The sequence below is a fragment of the Anguilla rostrata genome, chromosome 10, assembly GCF_018555375.3.
Source record: "Anguilla rostrata isolate EN2019 chromosome 10, ASM1855537v3, whole genome shotgun sequence".
NCBI lineage: Eukaryota > Metazoa > Chordata > Actinopteri > Anguilliformes > Anguillidae > Anguilla > Anguilla rostrata.
The window spans coordinates 38,242,334-38,266,969 of record NC_057942.1 but is presented as its reverse complement, the minus strand read 5'-3'; the positions used below and the strand labels follow the sequence as shown (position 1 = coordinate 38,266,969).

General features: G+C 49.2%; 2 protein-coding genes across 2 annotated transcripts in view; both read right to left on the bottom strand.

The window, feature by feature from the left end:
• Positions 1 to 24,636, bottom strand: part of cbwd (COBW domain containing) — a 244,096-nt gene that overhangs the window by 46,497 nt on the left and 172,963 nt on the right. The window lies entirely within an intron of this gene.
• ipo11 (importin 11) overlaps positions 18,292 to 24,636 on the bottom strand; it is a 94,056-nt gene continuing 87,711 nt past the window's right edge. The window contains exons 24-26 of the mRNA XM_064296900.1: positions 20,003 to 20,098; positions 19,410 to 19,523; positions 18,292 to 18,387 (exon numbers count right to left, since the gene is read on the bottom strand). Of these exons, the coding sequence (XP_064152970.1) occupies positions 18,307 to 18,387; positions 19,410 to 19,523; positions 20,003 to 20,098 (291 nt within the window). The 3' untranslated portion in view covers positions 18,292 to 18,306. The remainder of the gene's footprint in view (positions 18,388 to 19,409; positions 19,524 to 20,002; positions 20,099 to 24,636) is intronic.

Genomic DNA, 24,636 nt, shown 5'->3' with positions numbered 1-24,636 from the left:
AGGACGATGAGAAGTTGAACAGCGGAATCTTAAAAGCTCCGTTTCCTCCGCCCACACACCTGACTGACACCTGTCCGTTTCCTTTTTCAATAAGCTCACACATACCTGGGTGTAATCTGCAGTCTGACAGGAGGATAAGATCCTTCAGCAGGGGAGTGTTAAAGATAAGAAGGGGAGGGGGAGGGGAAGGGGAAGGGAGGGGGGGGTAAATTATAGATCTTTTTTTTTAAGATGGAAACACAAGATGTCCTAGGGGGAGAAAATGGATTTTTGGCAAAGTGGTGGTGGCGTGGGTGGGCATGGTTCTGCGGTGGTGTGGTTACATGCGGACGCACACACACACACACACGCACACACACACAAAAACAATTTTGCTTATGAACACAATTTACTGGGGAGAAAAAAACAGACAGACAGACAGAAGGATTAGATTTGACACTGAGACAGCTCTCAGAAATGGCACCTCCTCTCCTCCTCTGTCTGTCGCTCCCTCCTTCAACCCCGCATTTTTCTTCCCCTAACTCCTGAAATGTATTTATTCATTTTTCTTTTTGCTGATCAATGTCAATCACAAACGGTCTTTCCAGTTTTGTGTTAAAGGATAAAAGAGGACAGAAAGATGCATTACTCACTGACAGAATGAGAACAAAATGCAATCCGCTCGCTCGACAGAGATAAGACCGGCAAAAACGAAAATTCGCGCTCGTCGGAAACCCAAAACAAGCTAGCGCGAAGAACGACATCCAACAGACCCTCAAAGGGGAATCAGCACCGCAGAGCAGATCTACTTTAGAGATGACAACCCTTCAAGTTTAATTATTGAGATATATCTGGGTATTTTTTTTATTTTCTTGATATTCACGTCGCTAGAATTTTATAGATTGCACTAGTCAAACTGATGTTTACACAGAAAATGATCAGGAAACTTAACAAGTTCCAAGGTTTTGGGATCAAAAAAATATATTCATTAATGCATTGTACATCTGTTGGCCTTCTATGTTTATGTTAGACATTGTTTTTAGGTGGTTACTGTGTGACTGTGGAACAGCAATGCGGTGCAGTTCAGGATGCTAATCCTTAATCGATATTTTCTCAGTTCAGATCAGATCACTTGCTCGGTGAAGGTGGGTCTGAGGTGACAGTGATTAACTGACTCAAAACCGCGAAACGCAGGGAAGTGGCTGAACAGTGCGATGAGTGTCGAATCCATCACAGTTCCAGAACCACTCAGAGAATCTGACCAATAGCCAAGCTGGAAAATCCTTGATGTGCCTCTCACTGCTATAGTCAGGTGACCCTACAGTTAAACTCACACAGGACACAACGGTGTCTCAGCTCTCACAAGATCAGACCATCTGGGTATGAATACCAGCACACTGCCCAGTTGTGTGATAACCCATGCTGTGTCTTGCACCTTCCAGAAAGTGGATGTCTGTAGGGCTACTTCATTTAAAAAAAAAAAAAACAATAAAAAAAACAAACAAACCTAAAAAACTTTGTCAACTTTATCATCGCTACCACGGCATTTTGCAGACAGCCTCTAGCAAAAATGTCTGAATGTACGAGTCCAAGCGTAGTCTAAATGACTAAAACGTATGAGTCAGTCAAAACACTAACAAACACGAACATCAAACAAAAACATTTGGTAGAGAAAACGGGGAAAAACAAATCTGAACTAATCCGAAGGGACCCCTCCTTCTCGCCCATTAGAACGAAAACAAAACCAACGCAGCTAACAGCTCTGGTAATACCTGTCAGAGGAGATAAAGCTGTATCTGAGCAAGAAGCACGTTTAATGGGAATGAAGATAATTTCAGCTAAAAACGGTCGCTTCTCGTAGTCTTCAAACTTTCTATTTGCATTTCTGAGGCCAAAACAACCCAAAACGACCAGACGAGAACGCCAGCAGACTTTTAAGGCAGCAACAGTGTGTGTGCGAGTGTGTGCGTATGTGCGAGCGTGTGTGTGTCTGTGCATGTGTTTATGTTTGCGTGTGTGTGGGGAGGGTGTGCATGTCTGTGCATGTGTTTGTGTATGTGTGTGTGTGTGTGTATGTATGTGCGGGTGTGTGTGTATGTGCGAGTGTGTGTGTGTCTGTGCATGTGTTTATGTTTGTGTGTGTGTGGGGAGGGTGTGCATGTCTGTGCATGTGTTTGTGTATGTGCGTGTGTGTATGGGGAGGGTGTGTGTTTGTGTGTGTGTGTGTGTGTGCGTGCATGTGTGTATGTATGTGTGAGTGTGTGGGTATGTGCGAGTGTGTGTGTGTCTGTGCATGTGTTTATGTTTGTGTATGTGTGGGGAGGGTGTGCGTGTCTGTGCATGTGTTTGTGTGTGTGTGTGTGTGTGTGTGGGGAGGGTGTGTGTGTCTGTGCATGTGTTTGTGTGTGTGTGTATGGGGAGGGTGTGTGTGTCTGTGCATGTGTTTGTGTGCGTGAGACTGTCAGACCTAACCCACAGACATAAAGATAGAAATATGTAATTAAGCACCAACAGGCTCAGAAACAGTGTTTAACAAATTAAACCTAAAGCAAAGTCATCAGTGTCACAGCCAATGGGAGGAGTTGTTACATAATGTATAATAATGCTGACTGTCAAAGCGGGAGAGAAACCAGGGATGCAGCAGATTTCCGGGCACGGTATTAAACGTGACGCAAGTGTGGGGTTTTAATTACTGGATTTTTGGATTTTCGGATTTCGGATTTCGGATTTCTGCAGCGTGGTACCAGCGCTCGGTGATCTGTCAGCCCCCCAGCGGCAGCCAGCTCTGGAACACGTGGAGACGGTTGATGGAAAAGGCCAGTTTCCTCAATGCGTTTGTTTGACTGATGACTGCTTGCGCACGCTTGCCCCTTCTAGTACATTCTTTCACAGCGGGCGACAGCGCATTTGTCATTTGTTTGTGCAAAAGGCTAAGGAGTCTGGCACCATGAGCATAATACCCTATTATAAGTCCTTTTACTTCCAGACTCCTGTCCCAGGGATCCTTGTGCATGCTGGCTTCTGTTCAGGCTGTAATAGGCTTTTCTCACAATGGCCTGCTAACTGAGTCAGGCTTTAAAAGGGGGCTACAATAAGTACATCTGACTGGCTGATTGATTTATTGACTGGCAGGCGACATCACACCTGAGCCCTAATTACCGAATGTGTGCATGGTTGGTTACAGCCTGCGGGGAAAGGGCTTCAAAAAATAAAACTGTCAATACGTCTTCAAAGCGGCATTCTGAGCAGATCAAAGACAAAAGACAAAAAAAATAATTATAAAAATCATGCCGCAAATTCAATTGTGAACAATTAAAGTGTGTGATACAATTCTTCGATGAATTCAAGATGAACTTCTCTCACATTGCAAATCGTTCCACAAAGAATTTCACACAGAAAATATTCTTATATATATATATATTTAAAATTTCACAGGTTACCCCCCCTGCCACACCTTCACGGTCCCCCTGGGGGGCCCCAGAACCCCAGTTTGAGAACCCCCCACCCTCCAAAACCAGCAACCAAAACGAATGACTTTCGCACGGCCATTTTCCTCAGAGGTCAGGGAAGAATCAGCCGTGACAGGCAAGGTCAGCCCCACATTAACAGAACAGGTCAGGGCCGGGGGCGGGGGAAACCCAAACAAGCCCGAGAGGCAGAGCGGATTTGCCAAACCGACATCGAGGGCTTTCGTGCAAATGAAGAACTCTTAACGGTGCGGTTTCAAAAAAAACAGTCGGGGGCGAGAGGAAGACGAAGGACTTCCGAAGAGCTTCCGCCAACGTCACGTCCCACAGCCTTCAGCAGGCTCTCGATCCTCCACGGCAGGAGAGCCGCCAAATCCAGCGACCGCCAACGCCCAGAGCTCTGCGCCGGTTACTATGGGCTGAGTAAGGGTCCCGGCATTCTCCGTCTTACTCTCCCTCTCTCTCTCTGCCTCTCTCCTGCTCCCTCTTTCTCACTCTCCCTATCTCTCTGCATCTCTCGGCCTCTCTCTCGCTCCCTCTTTCTCCCTCTCCCTCCCTCCCTCTCTCTCTCTCTCTCTCTGCATCTCTCCTGCTCCCTCTTTCTCTCTCCCTCTCTCTCTGCCTCTCTCCTGCTCCCTCTTTCTCACTCTCCCTCTCTCTCTCTCTCTCTCTCCCGTCTTAGACACTCACATCCCGATCTACTCAGGAGACTCACGTTTGGTGTCCGTTCGTTTGGCCCGGAAACTTCCGGAAGCAGTCGAGCACCTCGCTCAAAGCCATAGCATCACCGATTAGCACGTCGCCGCCGGTTACCTCACACCGGTCCGACCGCACCCAAAAGGCACTAAAAGTTTGCCGCTGCTGTTTGCGCCCTAAACTGCCCAGAAGGGTCCCCGGGCGCAGGAAGCAGCCAGGAGTCGCTCATAAAAGCTTTTACTGGTCGTAAGCCTCCGATGGGCCACCGTCAAACACCGAGACCCGCCAGAAACACACGGGCCCGGAGGGGCCAGAGAGACCGCTGTAAATCGGCCAATCGCAACGATTGATTTAACCCAAGCACGCGCACACACACACACACACTCCCACACCCTCAGCAGGCCATCGAAATCGAAACGAGACCAGACAATTGGCCTCAGTGATTTAGCCTGGAGTGATGGGGCTGCTGGAAGTGACGCCGCCGACCGCAATGGAAGTGAGAACCAGACGTTGCGTTCTTTCTTTCTTTCTTTCTTCCCTCTGTTCTCCCTCTTCCCCCCCCCCACGAGCGGTTTCGTGCTCCGGTCCGGGTCCAGTGCGCAATGCGGGCCTCGGTCGATGCTCAGGCCCCAACGCCTCTACTCAACACGCAAAGCAACAAAACACCTGTAATGGAATTGTCTTATGGCTCGCTGCGCGGCTAGCTCTGGATATTTATTTTTTATTTATCTATTCTCTGGCGGTGCTCTTCGACAGAGTTACTTTTCCATTTCAGTGCTTTTTTTCCCCCCCTTAGCAGATTCTCCCAAAGAGACTTAAAGAGATTATATTTTTTCCATACAATCCATTTATGCCACCGGATATATTACTGAAGCAATTCGGGTTAAGCAGCCTCGCTCCAGGGTAGGGGCCGGGGCCATGTGCCGCAGCAGTAATTATGGGATGCAGTAGCGCCCGTCTCCACCATGCGGCGCACTGCCGTTCTTTTCGTCCTTTCCTCTTCGTTTGTTTTAAACCGCTTTAAGATAAACTGATTCAGAACCAGAGCTGTTGATTTCAGCCAAAGAAAGGCGCATAATTCCTCCACGCAGCCCCGAAGAGAGAGAGGCAGAAAGTTCTGGAGCTTTGCCAGGATTCCGCGCCACGCCCTGCCGTGTCTTTCACGCTCCCACAACGGAGCCCCAGATCCGCTAATGAAATCCCAACAGCGGCGCAGCTGATAAGGTAAGCAACTTTCCATATTTATTGATTTTTAAAAAAAAATGTATTTAAAAAAAAATGTTTTTTTTTTTTTTTTTTGAAAAATTTATTTTTTAGAAGCGGTCGTTTGGCGGTCAAGAGAGCTTCCTGGAAAAGGCGGTAACCGAGGGCGACGCACTCCAGAGTCTCGCCTCTCGCTCAGTTTCGCAGGCTCGGGGGCCCGACCGCGACACCTCCCAGCTTTCCCGGAGAACAGGCGATGGCCTCGGCGTGACCCGCCGGCGCGACGTGTCGGTGAGTCACTCCTCTTCCTCCCTCAGGTAACCCGCCCTGGCGGACCGCGGAGCTGTCTACTTACGGGCCTGACAACGCTCACAAGCCGGGATCAGTCAAGGTCAGAGCCGCGGGTCTCGGAACCAACAGGTAGAGGGCGCTCTCTTCTAGACTGATCTTTTGAGGCGTTGCGAATGCAGGAGTTGGGGGGAGATGCTATCACTTAAATGTTTCCAAAATCCTACACAGAAGAAAAAGGAAACGGACGTTCCAGTAGTGTTCTTCAAAAAAACAGAAGCATGGTTCCAGCTATCTTTCAAGTAGCTTTACTTGAGGAACTGAGAAGTTAAAAATCATTTATTTAGTCACTGCGTACCCGTGCGTTTAGAGGTGCCTTCACCAGAACACGCAAGCATATTTTCCAAACTCTTATTGGCAGCTCCTGAATGTTGATTAGTAACTGATATTGGGTTCGCTCCCTCTCTCCCTCTCCCCTTTCTCAGCCATTAACATCCAATCGAGACATCCTTTAAAAAAAAAGAAAACGGAATAAATTTGGCTCGATTGTGACGTGCCTGCGTGGGAGCCAGATGGGTTTGCACCCGAGGTCATTCTGAAATGGAGGCGCTAACAACGGCGCGAAGCTAAATTACTGATGAAAAGAAACAAAGCAGGCCCGTTAAAGGAAACGCAACCGGACGCAACGCGCGGCGCAGCGAGATGAAAAAGACCACACGATAACATGAACGGAGTGTAGCACAGTGGGTAAGGAACTTGGCTTGTAACCGAAAGGTCGCAGGTTCGATTCCCGGGTAAGGACACAGCCGTTGTACCCTTGAGCAAGGTACTTAACCTGCATTGCTTCGGTATATATCCAGCTGTGTAAATGGATACAATGCAAAATGCTATGTAAAAGTTGTGCAAGTCGCTCTGGATAAGAGCGTCTGCTAAATGCCTGTAATGTAATGTAATGTAATAAAGAGTAAAATCCAAAGGCTGCAGTGTGGTCAGTTGTTCCCCAAGAGTGTCCAAACCAGAGCGTACAATCACGACAGACAGTTTATTTGTTGACCCCGTTTTTGTTTTTTGACCAGTCGGTTGGGGACCGCCGATGCACAGGCCACTCTGAATAACCTAAGCCCAGCCCCCACTGCTCCTGACAACCTCCATTTAAGGTAACGCACTGGACCGTAAAGCACAGAGAGCAAACAAAGCGACAGGTTAAAGGACACGGAAGCTAACCAACAGCAGGGCCATGCGTCTATGTCGAGACCGTGCTCAAGGTCCGCTCGTCCATCACCTGTCCGTACGGGTTTCACGCTCAATTCACCCCACAAATCCCACTCCTCTCTCCCTCCCCCAACAAATACCTTATTCTGTCCATATTGTCTGTATATGCCGCCTAAATTCTCTGGGTATTTTGCCCATATTCTCTAGGAATTTTACCCATATTTTCTGGGTATTTTGCCCATATTCTCTAGGAATTTTGTCCATATTCTCTGGGTATTTTGCCCATATATTCTGGGTATTTTGCCCATATTCTTTGGGTATTTTTCCCAGATCCTCTGGGTATTTTGCCCATATTCTCTGGGTGGGTATTTTGCCGATATTCTCTGGGTATTTTGCCCATATTTTCTGGGTATTTTGCCCATATTCTCTAGGAATTTTGCCCATATTCTCTGGGTACTTTGCCCACATCCTCTAGGTACTTTGCCCATATTCTCTAGGTATTTTGCCCATATTCTCTGGGTATTTTGCCCACATTGTCTGGTTATTTTTACCTATGGGACAGAACACCCATCTGCCTGCAGAGAAAGCCAGCAAAGCGGAAAGCCTTCTCTTTTTTCACCAGCAAGGCCATTTCTGCGCTACAGTATGAGAAATAGATTTAATGCCATCTCTAATTCTTTCTCTTGCATCCCTCCCCCATCGGCTGTGGCCATCCATTATTTAGTGCTACACGGACACACAAACACACACACAAAGACACGTACACACACACACACACACACACACACACACACACAAAGACACGTACACACACACACACACACACACACCTCTGAATGTCAGAGAAAAGTCCCCACAAAGATCACGAGAAAAGAAGTGGAAGTCCTCAGTCGTTAAATGTGAGTGTTACACAGCGGAAATCACAGCGAAGGTGCGACCTTTTGTTTTAAGTCGCTCTGGATGACTTGTGGAAGATCTCACGTCACGCGGGGGGGAAGCCACACGCATCCAGACTCTCCGAACACAGAGACACGAACCAGCCGGACACCGCGCAAGCTGACGAGGTCCTCCTCGGAGTCAGCATGACTCAGGTGTCCCGAGCGCGTCAGTTACTCACACACCTGCATGGAAGCGTGCGAGCGACCGACCTCGTCTGGCTCTGAATCACATCGGTCTCATTCACGGCAGAGCCACACGGCAGCACTGCTGGCATAAGCAACAGCGATAGCAAAATAAAAACAACAAATGAAAAAATAAAAAAACAGGAAAGACACCCTCTGCGACCCTCATCAGCCCCGAAAAGCCCGGTAAATTATTGATGGACTTGAGGAAATAGTATGATTTTAAGAACATAAATCAATACCTCAATGGACATGAATTATTCAGACCGAAGGACGTTTTTATTGTCTTAATGCCCCGGGAAGGCGAGTTTAGCCATCGCGGGAACGCAGAGGCATCGGGAGCAGTGTTTAATTAGAACAGGCCGCAGGGCGACGGCTGGAATGTGTAATGCGGACAGCGCGCTGGAACAATGGCAAACCGCGCGTTCGTAACGGACGAGAACGCAAGCGTTCTAACTCCCGTTTCGAATACGGGTCGACGCAAAACTAATTTAATCCCTCCGCCAGCTCCCCTCTGTCTGCCACTGGGCACCACGTTTCTAGAATCTTCAGCCATGTCCTAATCCCCCCCCCACCCCACCCCACCCCACTCGCAAATCACCGGTCACTTCCTGTTCCTGTAACCCGTGGTAACAGTGGAGAGTGTCACAGAGGTATCACAGAGCCGTTGCCATGGATATCTACGCATTATTTCCAGAAGCGCACAATGTTTCTCAGGCGAAAGAAACAACCATAAATAAAAAATACATCGGGATAGCAGTTTCAACTCAGAAAGATCTGGTAACTGCTCACTACTCCGGTTTGCCATAAACTGTGACGGTATTTCGTTTAGCAAGCTGTCAGACACCTAATACACCATGTTCTCTGCCCTACAGGAAGATTCAAAGCACTCAGCCATCGTGGCCTGGGCCACAGGAACTGGGGGGGGGGGGGGGTAGCCATTTGAGGTGTGAATGTGTGTGTCTGCGGGATTTGATTAGATGAGAAAATTTGATGTGACTTTTTACAGTGTTCGGTATTCAGAGCCAGAGTAAAAGAGGTTGTTAAAACTGCTGGATTCAAAAAATCAAACATATTTTGCCTAATCCTCACTTCGCTGACAAAGCAAAATAATAAACCTAACTGGCTAAAAAGTTTTCACAAACTACTTTACAATCAGCACAGGAATCCAAATCCTAAACTCATCTGTGTCTGCCTACCTCCCTCCCTCCCTCTCTCTCTTTCTCTCCTCCCCTCTGCCGCTCCTTCTCCCTCTCCCTCTCTTCCTCTCCCGCTCCCTCTCTCTCTCTCAGAGACGTTCAGTACAGGTAAACACTGCGGCCAGGTTGCAGGGACGTTAATGCGCTCTTCCCTCCAGAGGCGTGAGGAGGACACGGCAGGGGACAAGTCCTTGCGCGACTTTAACCGAAAATAAATCATAAATCTTAACGGTCATCTTTGGCCGGGCCAGCGGGGGGGGCGAATCTCCTTTCCCCGAGAACGTCGCGCATTTCGGCAGCCGCACCAGAGCAGGGAAGGAAGGGAAGGCAAGGAGGTGGGGAATGAAAAAAACAACGACAGTGTGATAGAACTGTTTCTTGAAAGGACAGAGGGTGAAATGGGATGTAATGACCCCCCTGCGGCTCCGGGCGGGGGGGGGGGGGATTCCGGCGCTCGGCACGTTCGGAGACCCCCGCTGTCCCGCCGAGCCGGACGCCGGTCCCGTGAACTCCGGTCAGGACGCGTCTGCAGCCTATCAGGGCTCAGCAGGGGCCAGGGAAGCCATTTTACGACCTCGAATGCCCCTCTACCCGCTATGCCCGTCTCCAGTGTTTATACATTCACCTTCAGGTTTAAACTGCCTTCTGATTTACTGCCGTTTAGAACAGAGAGCATCCTGAGAACCACAGACTACGCTGGTAAAAACAGTAATCATTCTTCTTCTTCTTATTATTATTATTATCATATCATTACGATGGGTAAATTATAGAAATTAAATTATAGAGAGGCACGCGCTTTTTTTTTTTTTTTTACTGCTCCTACAGACGAGAGAGAGAACACCCTTACAATCACAAAGCGAACTTTGCTTTATGAATAAATAAAGCAGGCCGGGACCCGTCTGTGAGCATGTGCGCATTGTTTCATACCGATGACTGCGCAGGCATTCCCATGATTCTGAGGTGCGATGGATGTACGGAGCACTCTGACACATCGAGCAGCGTGTCTTGGCCTGGTCTCCCGCCATTTTCTTTTTTTTAAAACCCTTTATGGCGTAAGCATCGTAAGTACGTGATCAGAAAGTTCTCAACTGAACATACTGCAAAATTGAAAGCAATGGAGTTCTGGAACAATGGCGTAGAATAAAATATAAAAAAACATCTCTTCAAAGGGTTTTATACACACATGGCTACAGGCGATTTCCAGCCATTGGTGCTGAGAAAGGACTGGCCAGCGTGAGTCCTGCTTTTCCCCACTCAAACCCAGGTTGAGGTGGTGGCCTACAGCTAAGTGTCAACCGGCAAGAAGACCTTCTGCGGGGAGGAGCTGGGGTTTCTGCCCAAACAGCAGCAGTACGGCATATTCATAGATTCTTTAAAATGGCTTTTTTTCCTGATGCAGGCATTACGCAGGCAGAGAAACCGAAGGAACTGCAGAGTGTGTACGCATTTTAACGGCTCGAATTAAGGGCCTGAGCGTTCTCTCCGGTCCAGCCGCGAGCGGATTCCGCTCACTTATCCGTCGATCCAAATTCGGCCGTGAATCTGCAGCACAAAGGATTTCACCCCGCAGGCACTTATAAAACAGGCTTAAACCAGACGGACTGAAACTTTAAAAAGTTTTTCCACAGAACTTTTCTTTTTCCTTTTCTTTTCGCGGCATTAAATTTCAGAAAAAGAAAAGTGCAAGAAGAGGAAGATCAGGTAAGGGGGATGGGCCCAACAACGTGTGACCATCCCGTGGTCATGAGCACGTTGACCTTCTGTTAAACGTAGCGTGTGACCTGGAGATGACCTTGAGATGACCTTGGGCGTGAGCGATCTGACCAGTCGGCCGGGACAGCTCTTCCTGTCAGCCGTGCTTCGTCTCCTCGTCCTCCTCCGTGGTGGCATAGCATCGCTGGAGGCTGGGCTCCACCCACGTGCTGCGCACACTGAGCACAAGCATGGTAAGGCAGAACGCCTAGAGCACACACACATGCTTACAGGTGCATGCACACGCCTAGACGCACACACACATGCTTACAGGTGCATGCACATGCTGACAGGCACACACACATGTGGACGGACCGACAATGTAAATGTGAACACAGGAACACACAAACACGTAACAATTTAGACTCCGTGGCAACAGTCACCATTCTGAAAACGAGCGCTTTAGCTGAACTGCCCAATCGACAGCCCCAACACACTGCCCCTACACTGACTTCAAACACACAACACAAAGCACCCCGCCATCGCAACACAAGGTCTGTCCGTGTCATGTATCAAGGTTTTTCATAAGAAAGACAGAACCATTCATCTTCACACACAGGAGTGTGCCTGAATGCACACACACGCGTGCACACACACACACACACACACACACACGCACACACGCTCACCAGGTTCACTCCACACTGTGATTTACAGCACTGTGATTAATCCACTTGTCTTTTTTCATTTCTTTCATTTTTCCCAGGACACGTGACGGACGCGGAGACAGAGATGAATCCCCCAGAATGCCCCCTGCTCCCTCGGCTCGGCTCGGGACTGGCACCGTACGCGAGCCGTCCCCAAAAACACGCCGGAGAAATCCGCACCCCGCGCCAGCGCGAGCGACTTTTCCCGGGGAAGCGGCGCGGCGAAGTCCATTACCTCTGAACGAAATCATAATCCCCGCACGCCATCGATTTTCCCTCCCCCGGTAAAAGACATTCCACGGGCCGCTGCTCTGTGCTCGGAGAACGCGGGAAACGGCGGCGAGAAGGAGCGATGGGATGGGGGGAGGGGGTGAAGGGGGGGGCCCGCTTTCATTACCTGCTCCTTCCATCGCATGCGTGATCAATTCCACACATCAGTTCACAGAAAAGACATAAATTACACCTGCAGATTGGGCGGGATAACGTGGGGGGGGGGGGGGGGTTGTGTGTGGGGGGACGGGGGGGACGGATATTCAATTGCAGAAAAGAAAGAAAGGAATAAAAAAGAGGGAAAGTATTTCACAGTGCGCCGAGCGTGAACGGCGCGTTAGGAAGGAGCTTCGGACGCGCGGTCGCGGGAGAAACCGTCACGCGGAACGGGGCAGAGCTCCGTGACCCCCCCCCCCCCCCCCCCCCCGGCACTGCTCAGCGTAAGTGCTGCTACTGTGACACGGGCTGCACGGCTCCTTCGATTGGTGCTCGGCGCTCACTCTTTGAAGGTTCCGGAATCCGGGTCTTCCGACATCACGTCGTGCAGCGACTCCACGCAGATGTTGATGATCCCGCAGAACTTGTCCTGGATCACGCTGCAGAGGAAACAAACAAACAAAAAAAAAAACATAATTCAGCCATTACTTTATTAAAAACATATAAATACCAGTGGGAGGAGCTCTGGTGGGAGGATGGTTACTGTTAAAAACTATTACTTGTTTAACCACAATTGTAACTATTTCTTCATATTTGCTTTACACTGATACTACATTTAATACATATTACATATATCATGTTACAAAGAAATTCATAGGCTGTGAATTTTCATAATTTGTGCTGAGTGTGTGTGTGTGCGTATATATATATATATATATCAGCTCCTAATATATAAAGAGCAACAAGAGCTCTCCGGGACATTTACTATAACTGCCAAACGATGATGTAAGAAAACCAGAAGCCTCAGACTGATGGGAGGAACCCGGAGAGACCGAACCCAGAACCCCGGCAGGCCCGGCAAAAACATTCCCACTGCAAACGCTAACGACACAATAAACTCAAACGAGACGACTCTCAGAGTCCCCCCCGCGGCCCACCCCCCACCGCCCCACACACCTTACGTGCGGTGAGCAGCTCGTTAAAATTCAGCGGAGTTTGACCTCGATCAAGCCGCTGAACGTCCTGGCGGCGCGTGCTGCATCAAGCCTAACTGCCGTGACGGAAAGCCTCATTTACAGCCCGGGGGTCGGGGGGGAGGGGGGGGAGGGGGCCGTACTGAACTAACATAAGTACTACAGCGTTACTAGTGCCAGCACGAACGAAAAAAAAACTTCTTAAGGACATTCAAGAACAAAAAGTTTCAAAGGACTTTATCTGTAAACAATCGATCGCAGGAGACTTCACTTTTTAAGCGAAATACTTTTTTTTTTTTTTACCGCGAATTCCCCGCATCGTAAGCAGTTTGTTTACAGGAGATTGCTCGCTTCGGAAAAAAAAAAAAACAGAAGAACGCCGGCGTCAGTGGATTCAGAGCGCCATGGATTTTCGTTTAACTCTGCGTGCATAATCGCAGGAATATAAAAAAGGGGGGAGTTTTGCGAAACGCACAAAAACCGACATAAATTTCCAGAAGTGCGTCAGGCGCCTTGCGGGCGAAGCGTGGAGAAACCCGAGGGCTCGCAGAGCCGGGTTTCTTCGGCGTTCGAAATCGAGCGCTTTCAAGGTTTCGAGAAGCCGTGGAGTTTCCCGTCGCGCGCGCGTAACCATCAATCAATCAATCAAAATTTATTTACGCAGCGCATTTCACAAACAGCCGTCACAATGCGCTTCACAGACAACACTGGCATGAGCCCCCACAGGAGCAAGCCTGCAGCAACAGAGGCAAGGAAAAAAACGCCCTGTGGCAGAGGAAAAGAAACCTCGAAAGGAACCAGGCTCAAGGGGGGGAACCCGCCCTCCTCTGGTCGGTGACGGTGACTGGCTTGCAAGCCATGGGGTTAGTTCCCAGCTGGGACACAACTGTCGTACCTTCACGCAAGGTGCATAACCACGAACGACTTAAAACATCCTAATTACAGTAAACGGTATCCAATGATTGTATGTAAAAATGTAACCTCTGCACATATCACACCGTAATTAAATTTTAGTAGGAACTTTTAGATTCCTACAGGAGAGCTGCTTCACTCCTGTGTGAGTCAAGCCGCTAGCTTGGCACGCAGCCAAAAACACAAACAGAGCCCGGGCGGCGGGGAGCTCGAACCCCGGGCTTTCATCGCCGGCGCTTTGATCCTTTCCACCCGCCAAAGAGCCGCTCGCGTGCCTGAGGAGAAACTCCCGCTCGCTCGTCTTCAGCCTCAAACCTGTTTTTTTTTCTTTCTTTCTTTCTCGCCGTTTGCCTCTCGGACCCGGGAGACCCGGACGGCCGCGGCATCCGCAGACGCGTCTCGGCGTCGCGTCCAGAACGCCGCGTTTGACCCGAGGTCCGATTGGACGAGAGGAGGCCGCCATTCCTCCAGAACAGGGTTTTTCGAGATCCCTCCAGCAAAGCGGAGGCTCCTGGTCGCAAAGCGAAAGCAACAATTTTGACAAAAAATAAATAAATAAATAAAGTGAAAAATCGGAGAACAAATGTGCTGCCTTTGAGGAGGGTGCGAAAGAGCTGGATTATCAGCAGAATCCAGCGGAGATGAGAAAGCCTCTAATTTCACAGCGATCGATAGCCTTCTGGGCTGTTTTCCGAAGCTCTTCCCTCCAAGGCGTTCGAGAAGAAAGACCATCCACCCCGAAAAAACGCTAAGGTCAGCTCTGCCAAGAGTCCCGGATGGTTTTACGGGAAAAATGATCCACACCGTTTCACAGAGAACGTCGAATTTACAGCCCAGGAGCCATACAGACGTCAAAGGAACCCAAACGGATGTCCCAGAGCTGAGGCCGACCGCCCTTTTCTGAGGCCTACCTACCCGCGTCCTGCCGGCAGGATGTTTTTAGTGCAGGTTTCACAGCGAGAGGGGAAAAAAAAAAAGATTTAATATTCAGCGGCACGCGGTGGCACGATGAACAAGCATTAAAGGGCCTGTTCACACGAAGTCTGCCATTTCATCATCTCGCCTGTGCTTCGATGTAGAAAAAGAAAAATAAAATAAATAAATAAATTTGACAGAAAAAAGCAGCCTTTCACACTCCCCCCCAGTCTCTATGGCCAGACTCCCAAACGCGTCCGATTAACAGCGCCAGAGAAAAATTAATATCATATTTGATTATCCGTGCTCTCTCTTCTGTGTAATTGAGTGCTCCGTGACTCATATTTGCGCCCGAAACCCCAACGCGCTCGTCCTGTTGCAAAAAATAAATAGATATAAAATTAATATGCATGTGAACGCATTTCAAAAACCTTTAGCCAAAATACGGAGTAATCGACACAAATCCGATGAAGCCTTGTTGAGGAAAAAAAGAAAGTAACTTGTTCGTATTTTTTGGTGTGATTTTATATAAACCATCACTGCTTTTGTTTACAGTCCTGGTCTGTCAAAATCTGAAGGCATGAGAATTTCTACAAATCGCAGAACCCAACCTCCTAAAGACCAACACTGTCAAACGTTTAAAAACACCCACAGGAAGAGTCAAAGTAGCACCACTGGCCCCAACGCCCCCTGTTCAGACTGGTTCAGTGAGCACATTGAAAGCTAGGACACCCCAAGATTGTGAGTTTATCCGAATACCAAACACAGACTTTCCACCGAGGAAAACCTTCACACATCAGCAGACTGACAGGAAAAGCATTCAAAGCCAGAGGCTGAAAACAGATAAATATTTATCTTAAAGTAATTCCGTGGAGAGCCTTGAATACAAAAATATGTTGTAGGTTGGAAAAACAAGGAATTTTATTATTTTTCAAACCACAGTCCCAACAAAACTTCAACAGTACCACTAGCCAAGTTACAAGCCAAGTTAATAAAATCATATGATTGATCAAATGAGAAAAACGGTTACATTAAAAAACATGAATGGCTTAAAAAAAGATTTTGAAAAATGAAATCAACAAACTGACATAAAGCCGAGACGGGGCTTACAGGCGGAAGGGGTTTGCACAGTTTGTGTTTCTGGCAGAGAACCAGCCATTATTACGAAGGGCGCAATGCCACGAAAGGATTCAAACCTGCGACCTCACCCAATCTTCACTTACTCGGCAGCCTTGATCTATATCCATTGCTGCTCAAATTCTGCACAGCCTGTTGAACTATAACTTCTTCTCTGACTGAGAACATCGGGTCTGCCTCCAAATTTACTGCGATCTATTGATATTTCTTGGAAGTTCCATCCCTTGAATGAATACCGAGGCATTATTTTTGTTTACTCCACTGCATTTGAATGTAGAGAAAAAAACCAACTGACACTCAAATTCAGAGTTCTGTCTCCCGGCCGCCGACAGCAAAGCCAAATCAAAACAGGCCAAATCAGGGCGGCCACATTTGCCGGGGGAATCCAGATCAAGTGTCCCCCCGCCACCCTTCGCCCAAACATGAGAGCGACGGGGAACCAAGAGTGAGAGAGGGAGTGGGTGGGAGGGGCTGGCGCTGTCGGCTTCGGAATCCTATCTTCCCGTTCCTTGGCAACCAAAACCCGAGCCCCTTTTGTAAAGGCTACAGTGCAATTTTCGGTTATAAATATTCACAGATCGGCACGGCGTGACACGAGCGCGTACGCACGGGCACACAAACACACAAAGCCCGCTCCACGCAGCCGCTGCGAAAAACATCAAAATCGGTCTTCAAAGAGTACAAGTGATTGCGCTCTCCTGCAATTGTGTCACATTAGAGGCTGAAAAGGCTGAAAAAAAGTCGTTGAAAAAAAAGGATGCAAGAGACTATCAAAGAGTGGGGGGGGGGGCAGACGATTGTCATTTGAAGCCTTCTGCAAAACTTCTTGCTGCTTAATTCGTATGCGCTGCTGAACTCAAAGCTGTTCGAAGCTCGTCCGAAGCTTCCTCTGGGTTGCTTAAGGATATATAAGGGTTAGGCTAGAACAGACAAAAGCAGAAGAGTATATTAGACAAAACGATGAACACTGACCTCCAGCAGTACAATACGCCTGCGCAGGCTGCGTTTCAGTTAGGCAAGGAGTGTCTCTGTCGGTTAGCTCAGTCAATAGTCACTGGCTCTCCTGTAGTACTGTGTGGCCTATAGCGTGTAGAAGTAGTCACAGGCTCTCCCGTAATAATTTTTTATTTTCCGAAAAATCAGTGAGGGAAAAAAACTGGACCAAAAATGATGAGAAGCAAAAAATGAAGTCAAAAAAAAAAAAAAAAAGAAAACACATTTGATCTGTTGGCATTATCGTGTGGACAGTGATGTAGTCAGATTTTTCCATTTGCTCCCATTAGCTTTCCTCATTTAAAAAAAACTTCATTTCCCAGAGTCACACAAAGCCAAGCAGACATGACTGAAAACTGTGATAAAAGCACAGCTCTGTGTGACCGTTAACAGGGAATGGCCCATCTTACTCTTCTCTTCTGATTGGATATCGCAAATGTTCAGGATGTTCAGTACAGGGGTCCCTCTGGGCCCAACAGAACGTTCAAGATATTTCCTTCATGTCAAATTATAATTCTCAATTCTGAAGAAGCGGGGGGAAAAAAATCTAATTGAATTTCTGATTTACATGCCATCGCGGCAGACATTTTCCTCACACAGAGACGCAGGCGAGACGGAGGGCTTCAATCACGGCAGGCGCCGGGTCTTTTCTTACCGCTGTTGTTTTCGTAACAATCGCGGCCGTTTATCGTTCAATGCATTTCAAATGACAACAGGGAACGTAAACTTCGGGGGGGGGGGGGACACAAGAGGACTGATGTTATCTGGGTTCTATCAATGCCGATGTACAAGAGGGTCATTTTGTGTGCGTGTGCGTGTGTGTATGTGTGCGCGTACGTGTATGAGTGTCTGCGTGTGTGGCGCGTCTGCATGTATGTGTGTGTGTGTGTGCGCGGGTGTGTTCTCCATTCCATTTGAATGCTATACACTTGAATGCCCAGGTAATCAGCGGTGGTTACCTGTAGCCCAGGTGAGCAGGTGTAGTTACCTGTAGCCCAGGTAATCAGCGGTGGTTACCTGTGACTGAGGGAGCAGGGAGCACGAGCCAGGAACAGCGTTTACCTGTACCGGTTGGGTGTGTTACCTGTCACCCAGTAATCAGGGGTCTGCCCAGGAGCAGGGTGTCCTGTCCACAACAAAGCTCCCTGTCTCACATCCAGACAGCATGCCCAGGAGCTGGTCTGCCTCTCCAATGGACAAACGGCCCCCACATCTCAATCAGCATGCCCAGGAGCTGTCTGCCTGTCACAAACAAACCCCGCCCACATCTCAATCAGGCTGCCCAGGAGCTGGTCTGCCTGTCACAAACAAACCCCGCCCACATCTCAATCAGGCTGCCCAGGAGCTGGTCTGCCTGTCACAAACAAACCCCGCCCACATCTCAATCAGGCTGCCCAGGAGCTGGTCTGCCTGTCACAAACAAACCCCGCCCACATCTCAATCAGGCTGCCCAGGAGCTGATCTGCCTGTCACAAACAAACCCCGCCCACATCTCAATCAGGCTGCCCAGGAGCTGGTCTGCCTGTCACAAACAAACCCTGCCCACCCACTGTCAGAATGCCCAGGAGCTGATCTGCCTGTCACAAACAAACCCCGCCCACATCTCAATCAGCATGCCCAGGAGCTGATCTGCCTGTCACAAACAAACCCCGCCCACCTGCAGTCAGCAACAGCAGAAAAAAAAAATCCGGAAAGTGATTTCACCTACACGAAAAACTCCTCTCTCTTTCTCTTTCTTCTCTCTTCTCTCCTCCCCCCCCTCTCCTCCTCTCTCTCTCTCTCTCTCTCTCTCACACAAAATGGGCTCCTCCCTCTCCGGCCTCTCAGCCAGGCACTCCCGCGGAATTAAAGCCCCACCCCGCTCCTCCTCGGGTCATTCGGGTTCGACGCTCGCGCGTCCCCGTCCCCGTGACCGACACGCCGGGGCGGACAGCGAGACGCAAGCCGCCGCCCGCCGTTCCGGAACCTTCTAACACGCGCAAACGAGATGCCGCAAAGTGGCTTTTCACACAGAGGGGAGCTCGGAGGCGCTCTGATCCGGTTACACAGCTGGCTACGCACGCAGAAATTAAACCACCGAGTCGGTCCGAGTTCTGTTCTGGTCTCGTGTCCTGCGGAATGTGACCGTAAATACGATGCCCCTCACACTGTAAATATTTATTTATGCAGATACGTTATGAAAAGGATGATGAACCAAGACCCCAGACAGAAAACAATTTACAAGATGGACAGAATATAAACATACTTTTGACAATGAACTGAAACACAAGAGAGGGACAAACAGAATATAGCACAATTCAGACAAGCTGGCAGGACGGGAAACAGACTGGAACTAGAAAGGAGAGGACAGACAGCGACAGACAGACAGATAGACAGATATGCAGACAAGCAGGCAGACAGACAGACTGACAGACAGGCAGGCAGGCAGGCAGAGGGACAGACAGACAGACACTGACAGACAGACGGATGGGGCCTCGAGGCTCCTCACCTCCTGCTGCAGGTCCGCAGCCATCTGGGCGAGGAGGGAGAAGAAGAATCCGGAATTCTGCAGCAGGACCCGGCCCGTCACACCCAGGTAGGTGGACATCACCACGGGATACCTCTGTGGAGCCGGCCCGCACACACAAAAAGGGCGCTCAGCGCACATTACAGCAACAACACAATAGCCATAACACAACCCCATTACAGTTTATTAGCAAGTATAAGAGCGTTTTACACAGAGACACTTTCCCTGAAAACACAAAATGGGAGGGCTGGGGACAGACTGGGCATGAGCCCCATATTGCGACCAACAATAATAATAAAAATAAAAACAATGAAGTTATAAACGAAAGCTGCTTTGTCTGCAGGTTTCTGCAAACTCAGCAGAGTGGAATTTAGTTTAGATCAGTTTCCAGGCAAACTTGCTTTTTATTTTTTTTCCTGGAGATCGAAATCCCCGTGACAACCTAATGATTGACAGGTTGACAGGCTGACAGGCTGACCGGTTGATTGATTGACGTTGCTGGTGCCCTTTCGGGTGGTCCGTGCACGTGCACGCCTCTGGGATTCTGACCGCGCCCCCGTCTCGGGGGAACTCACCTCCCCATCTACGATCCCCCGCAGCACCGCAGGCAGGAGGGGCTGGAACATGTGGGAGCCCAAAACGGGGCTCACCTTTATGGCTATTTCAACTACCTGAGAGAGGGGGGGGGAGGGAGAGGGAGAGAGAGAGAGAGAGAGAGAGAGAGGAGAGAGAGAGAGAGAGAGAGAGAGAGAGGGGGAGAGAGGAGAGAGAGAGAGGGAGAGAGAGAGAGGGGGAGGGAGGGAGAGAGAGGGGGAGAGAAGGGAGAGAGGAGGGGGGGAGAGAGAGAGGGGGAGAGAGAGAGAGAGAGGAGGGGGGAGGAGGAGGAGGGGGGAGAGGGGGGTAGAGAGAGGGGAGGGGAGGGAGGGAGTGAGAGAGAGAAGAGTGTAATTCATTAACTGTGGCTGTAAACCAGCACACACGTTGAACGAGGTTCAGAAACCATATGCCTAAGACTTGCCTCTGAGACACTTGCCGAGAGAGAGAGATGTGAAAATGTCTCATAGCTGTGATTGGAGACACACACACACACACACACACACACACACAAAAACATACAATTCCTTTAAAGCAGTAAGTTCTTTCAAAGTTAGACACAACCACATTTAGGAATTTGTCGGACACATTGTTATGTGTTGCACACACGCACAGGTAAAGTGTGAAACGTCTTTCATTAGCATTAAACGGGCATTTTGCTGCATTAAACAGTTTTTTTCCCCACTGTGGCTCAATGGAAACGCGCGATAGCATCACAGCCGCCAGAACGGGGCACGTCCGCGGCAGGAAGGCTCACACTAAACCCTCTGACAAAAAGGAGATCACACGCTTTTTAAAACAGCCAGATGAAACCTCACTTCAGTCACAAAAAGACAGCAGGTCTTTTTTTTCTCTCTCGTTTTTTTTTTTTTTTGGAAAATATTTGGAGGCTTTTATTCGAATTCTGAGACGGCTTTTGAGGTCCTTTATCGCAGATTAAAGCAGAAGGAGTGGGCAACTGGCTGAGTTTCTGTGTGCTGGAGACTGGACAATGGGCGGGGGCGTGGGGTGTGGGGGGGGTGGGGGGGGTGGGGGGTGGTAGGGTAGGGTGGGGAGGGGGGGCGGATCCCTGGAGCTTAAGATGCCTGACTGTGGGCGTTTTGGGCTCAAACGGCTAATTAATCCTCCGGGTGATTAGCAAGGAGCGATACAGACACGAAGAAAATAGGAGAGAGAGAGAGAGAGACAGAGAGATAAGGAGGGGAAAAAATTGAGAGCGAGAGAAAAAAAGAGAGAGAGAGAGAGAGCGATAGGGAGTGAAAAAACAGAGGGGGGGGGGGAGAGGAGAGCATGCAAAAATAAGAGGATACTTGGTTCATTACACCCGAGCTCCATTCCATCTGAAACAGGGAGTCATGACCTTCTTAAGGATTAATCACCTGCTGGAGTGCCTCTTTTTCTCCTTTCTTTTCCCATCCCTCGCTTCTTAAAAGTGCGAAAGAGCACCGGGGAGAATCAGGACATGAAATAATAATTCTTCAGCCGCCCACAATAATAGTCTGGCCATGTAAAATGCAAATAAACAACTGCAATAAAAGAGGAGTACGCCACACGGATCATGTCGCTCCGAGATAAGAAAGATTAAAAGCATTCTCTGCCCGCCGCCAGCAATTAAGCATTAATTACACGGTTTAATGAATTATTAATTACGGAGTTTGTTGACATAGTTACGAACGCAGCCACTCAAAGCTGTTATCAACAGCCTTGCGTGCCATACCTTTGCGGAACAAAGAAAGGTCAGGCAACCCGAGATTGTAAGAGGAGGTTGCTGGTTCAAATCCCTGTATTTGAAGAGGGGAGCTGAACTTGTACAGATACAGTAAAAAAATAAAAAATAAAAAATAAAATAAAAAATGGCACTCCGAAAAACACCATATGCATCAACCCACCTGGGCGCGAAGCATGTGCTTCGAGCGCCGAGCGTGGCAAAAGCAGCCGCCATCCCGTGCCAGAACACTTCCTACAGCATCGGGCCGAGGCGAGGGCGGGTCGCAGAGGGGAGGGATTTATTCAGCCAATTAAAACCATGGGTCGAACGGGCAACAAGACGATCCAGAATGGCGGACCGGAGGGAAGCCCTGGGGAGACCTCCTACTCTTTTATGACGAGAGCAGGAGGATCATTACGGGCCAGACTGAGTCAGCGTTCGCCAGCGCGACATTAACGTCCAGTCACAGGGGGGTTCCGAGCCAGTTTTATTGGCCAATGAATTACAAGGCATTTATAGCACACAGAACGCCCCTGTGCTCTTCTCCGACATGCTATTTTATATCGGGCATACATTTCATGAAATGCTCTTTTTTCTCCCCCTCCCGATTTCTTCTGTCCGCTGATGACTGCAGGGAGACAGAGTGTACTCTCGAAGTGTCTCAGGCAGGGGCTTTAAAGAGGAAAAAATTGACACAAAAACGTCTGCTTATTAATTAAGAGTGGAAATAGAAGTCGGCAGTAAAAAGGAAGGAAAGAAGAAAAGAGAGGAAGAATGAGAAAGAACAAGAGTGAATGAGGGAGAGAAAGTAAAAGAACAACCCATTTTGGGAAGGGAGAATTACTGTATGACAGTGGCAGTACAATATGTGACCTCACACCACAAACTGCAGGGACAGAGAGAGACTACACATGCATTCATAAATTCATCTTATTTTCGACAGTATTGCTAGTAAATAACTTTTTTTTACGCTGTCTGTAAATCCATCTGTGCTGTGGGGCAGTGTAAGATTTCTCCTGTCGTGCCAGTAAAGCAATCCGGGTCAATATTGAAGCCTGGGGGGGGAGAGACGGGTGGGCAGGGACACCGGCCGGGGAATTTGAGCCCCTGTGAAAAGATCTCACATTGGGCCCCACCAAACCGGGCCACCCCCAAAAAAAGAGAAGGAGCGAAAGAAAGAAGAATCAGGGTTTTGGCGTCAGCAGCAGGAGTGAAATTTTCACGATTTGCCACTTTTTGGACGCCGCAGCTGCACGACACCCTGTAGGGGATTCTGGGATATCCAGCATGAGCAGCGGACTGCGTAAAATATGAATACATAAAAGTATGGAATGTAAGCTTCATCGACTGATGCATCGTGGGACGGAAACGCCGCGGGGTTCGCGGGGTTCGCGGCAGGCTGAGGCGGCGGACCGGAGGAGGGTTCGCCCTCGACGCTCCGCTGGCGCTCTCAGGGACACTATTTAAATTCTGGTCACGGAGCACATTCCCAAAAGAGCACACTCTGTCCCTCATCCTCTCACTCCCCCCTCCCTCCCTCCCTCCTTCCCTCCCTCCCTCTCTCTCTCTCTCTCTGACTCTCTCCCTCCCTCTCTCTCTGTCCCACACCCTCTCACTCCCCCTCTCTCTCTGACTCTCTCTCCCTCTGTCCCACACCCTCTCACTCCCTACCTCCCCCTTTTTCTCTCGCTCTCTCACTCCCTACCTACCCTCCCTCTCGATATCTCTCCGTTCCCTGCCCTCTCACTCCTACCCTCTCTCTCTCGATCTCCGTCCCTCACCCTCTCATTCGTACCCTCTCTCTCTATCTGTCACTCACCCTCTCGCTCTCTCTCTCTCTCTCTGTCCTGCACCCTCTCACTCCTTCTCTCTCTGTCCATCTTTCAGCCTCTCTTCCTCCCTCCCACACCCTCTCCTTCTTCAGCTCCCCATTTCATCTCTCTCTCTTTTTATCTCTCACTATCCCTCTCATATACTTTCTCTCTTCTTCCCTCCACATCTAGCCCTTGCTCTCTCATTCTCTCTCTCTCTCTATCACACACACACACTCTCCCATCTCATCCTTCCTTTCATTCTCTCCTTCCTTCCTCCTCCTCCTGTTTCCCCCCCTCCATCTCCCCTCCCCACAGAATGCGAAATTTGAAGCTCATAAGAGCAGTTACTCACAAGGCCTTATTAAAATTTTACGAAAATACACAGTGACACAGTGACTGCCAACGGGAGAAGAACAGGGCAGCCATTTGTAAACAAAGAGAAAACAAATCCCCGCAGCCCAAGTGTTCCAGGGGAGATTGTAGATTAAACAAATTAGCATCACCCACACTCTGAAAAACACTGCAGCTGCAGCAACAAAATTACCTCCACGGCTTGAGGGCAGGAGGGCGATAGTATTATATTACAATGCAATGTAATAATCACAGAACAGGGCTTTACAGCATCAGGGGTTGCAGGTTTGATTCCTGGACGGGGCACAGCCATTGTGCGCTAGGGCAAAGTACCCAGAACGGCTTCAGGGAACCGACATCAGAAGGCCATTGCCACACCTCCCTGCCGACACACAAACAGGGTGTAGCCAGCCCCCCAATCCCACCCCCCGGCTCTACTTTTATGTTTACGCCTCTGATGGATGTGCGCAAATGCTTAAGGAGGAACTCCGGCGTAGTCATTCGTCAAATCAGAGCTTCCTCAGGTTCCAAGGAAAAACATTTATCCAAGACAGGCTGGTCGAGCATCCTTAAATATCAGCACTGCCTCGTGGGGGGGGGAGGAGTTGGCGAGTGTCGTTTTTTTAGAAAAGCTCTTGCTGTCCGTCCGTCGCCCGTGACGCAAACGAATCCCCTGTCCCTCTACAGCAGCCTTGAAGTGACAGCTCCTGTGAAATTGGAGTCTGTCAACGGAGAGAAATTA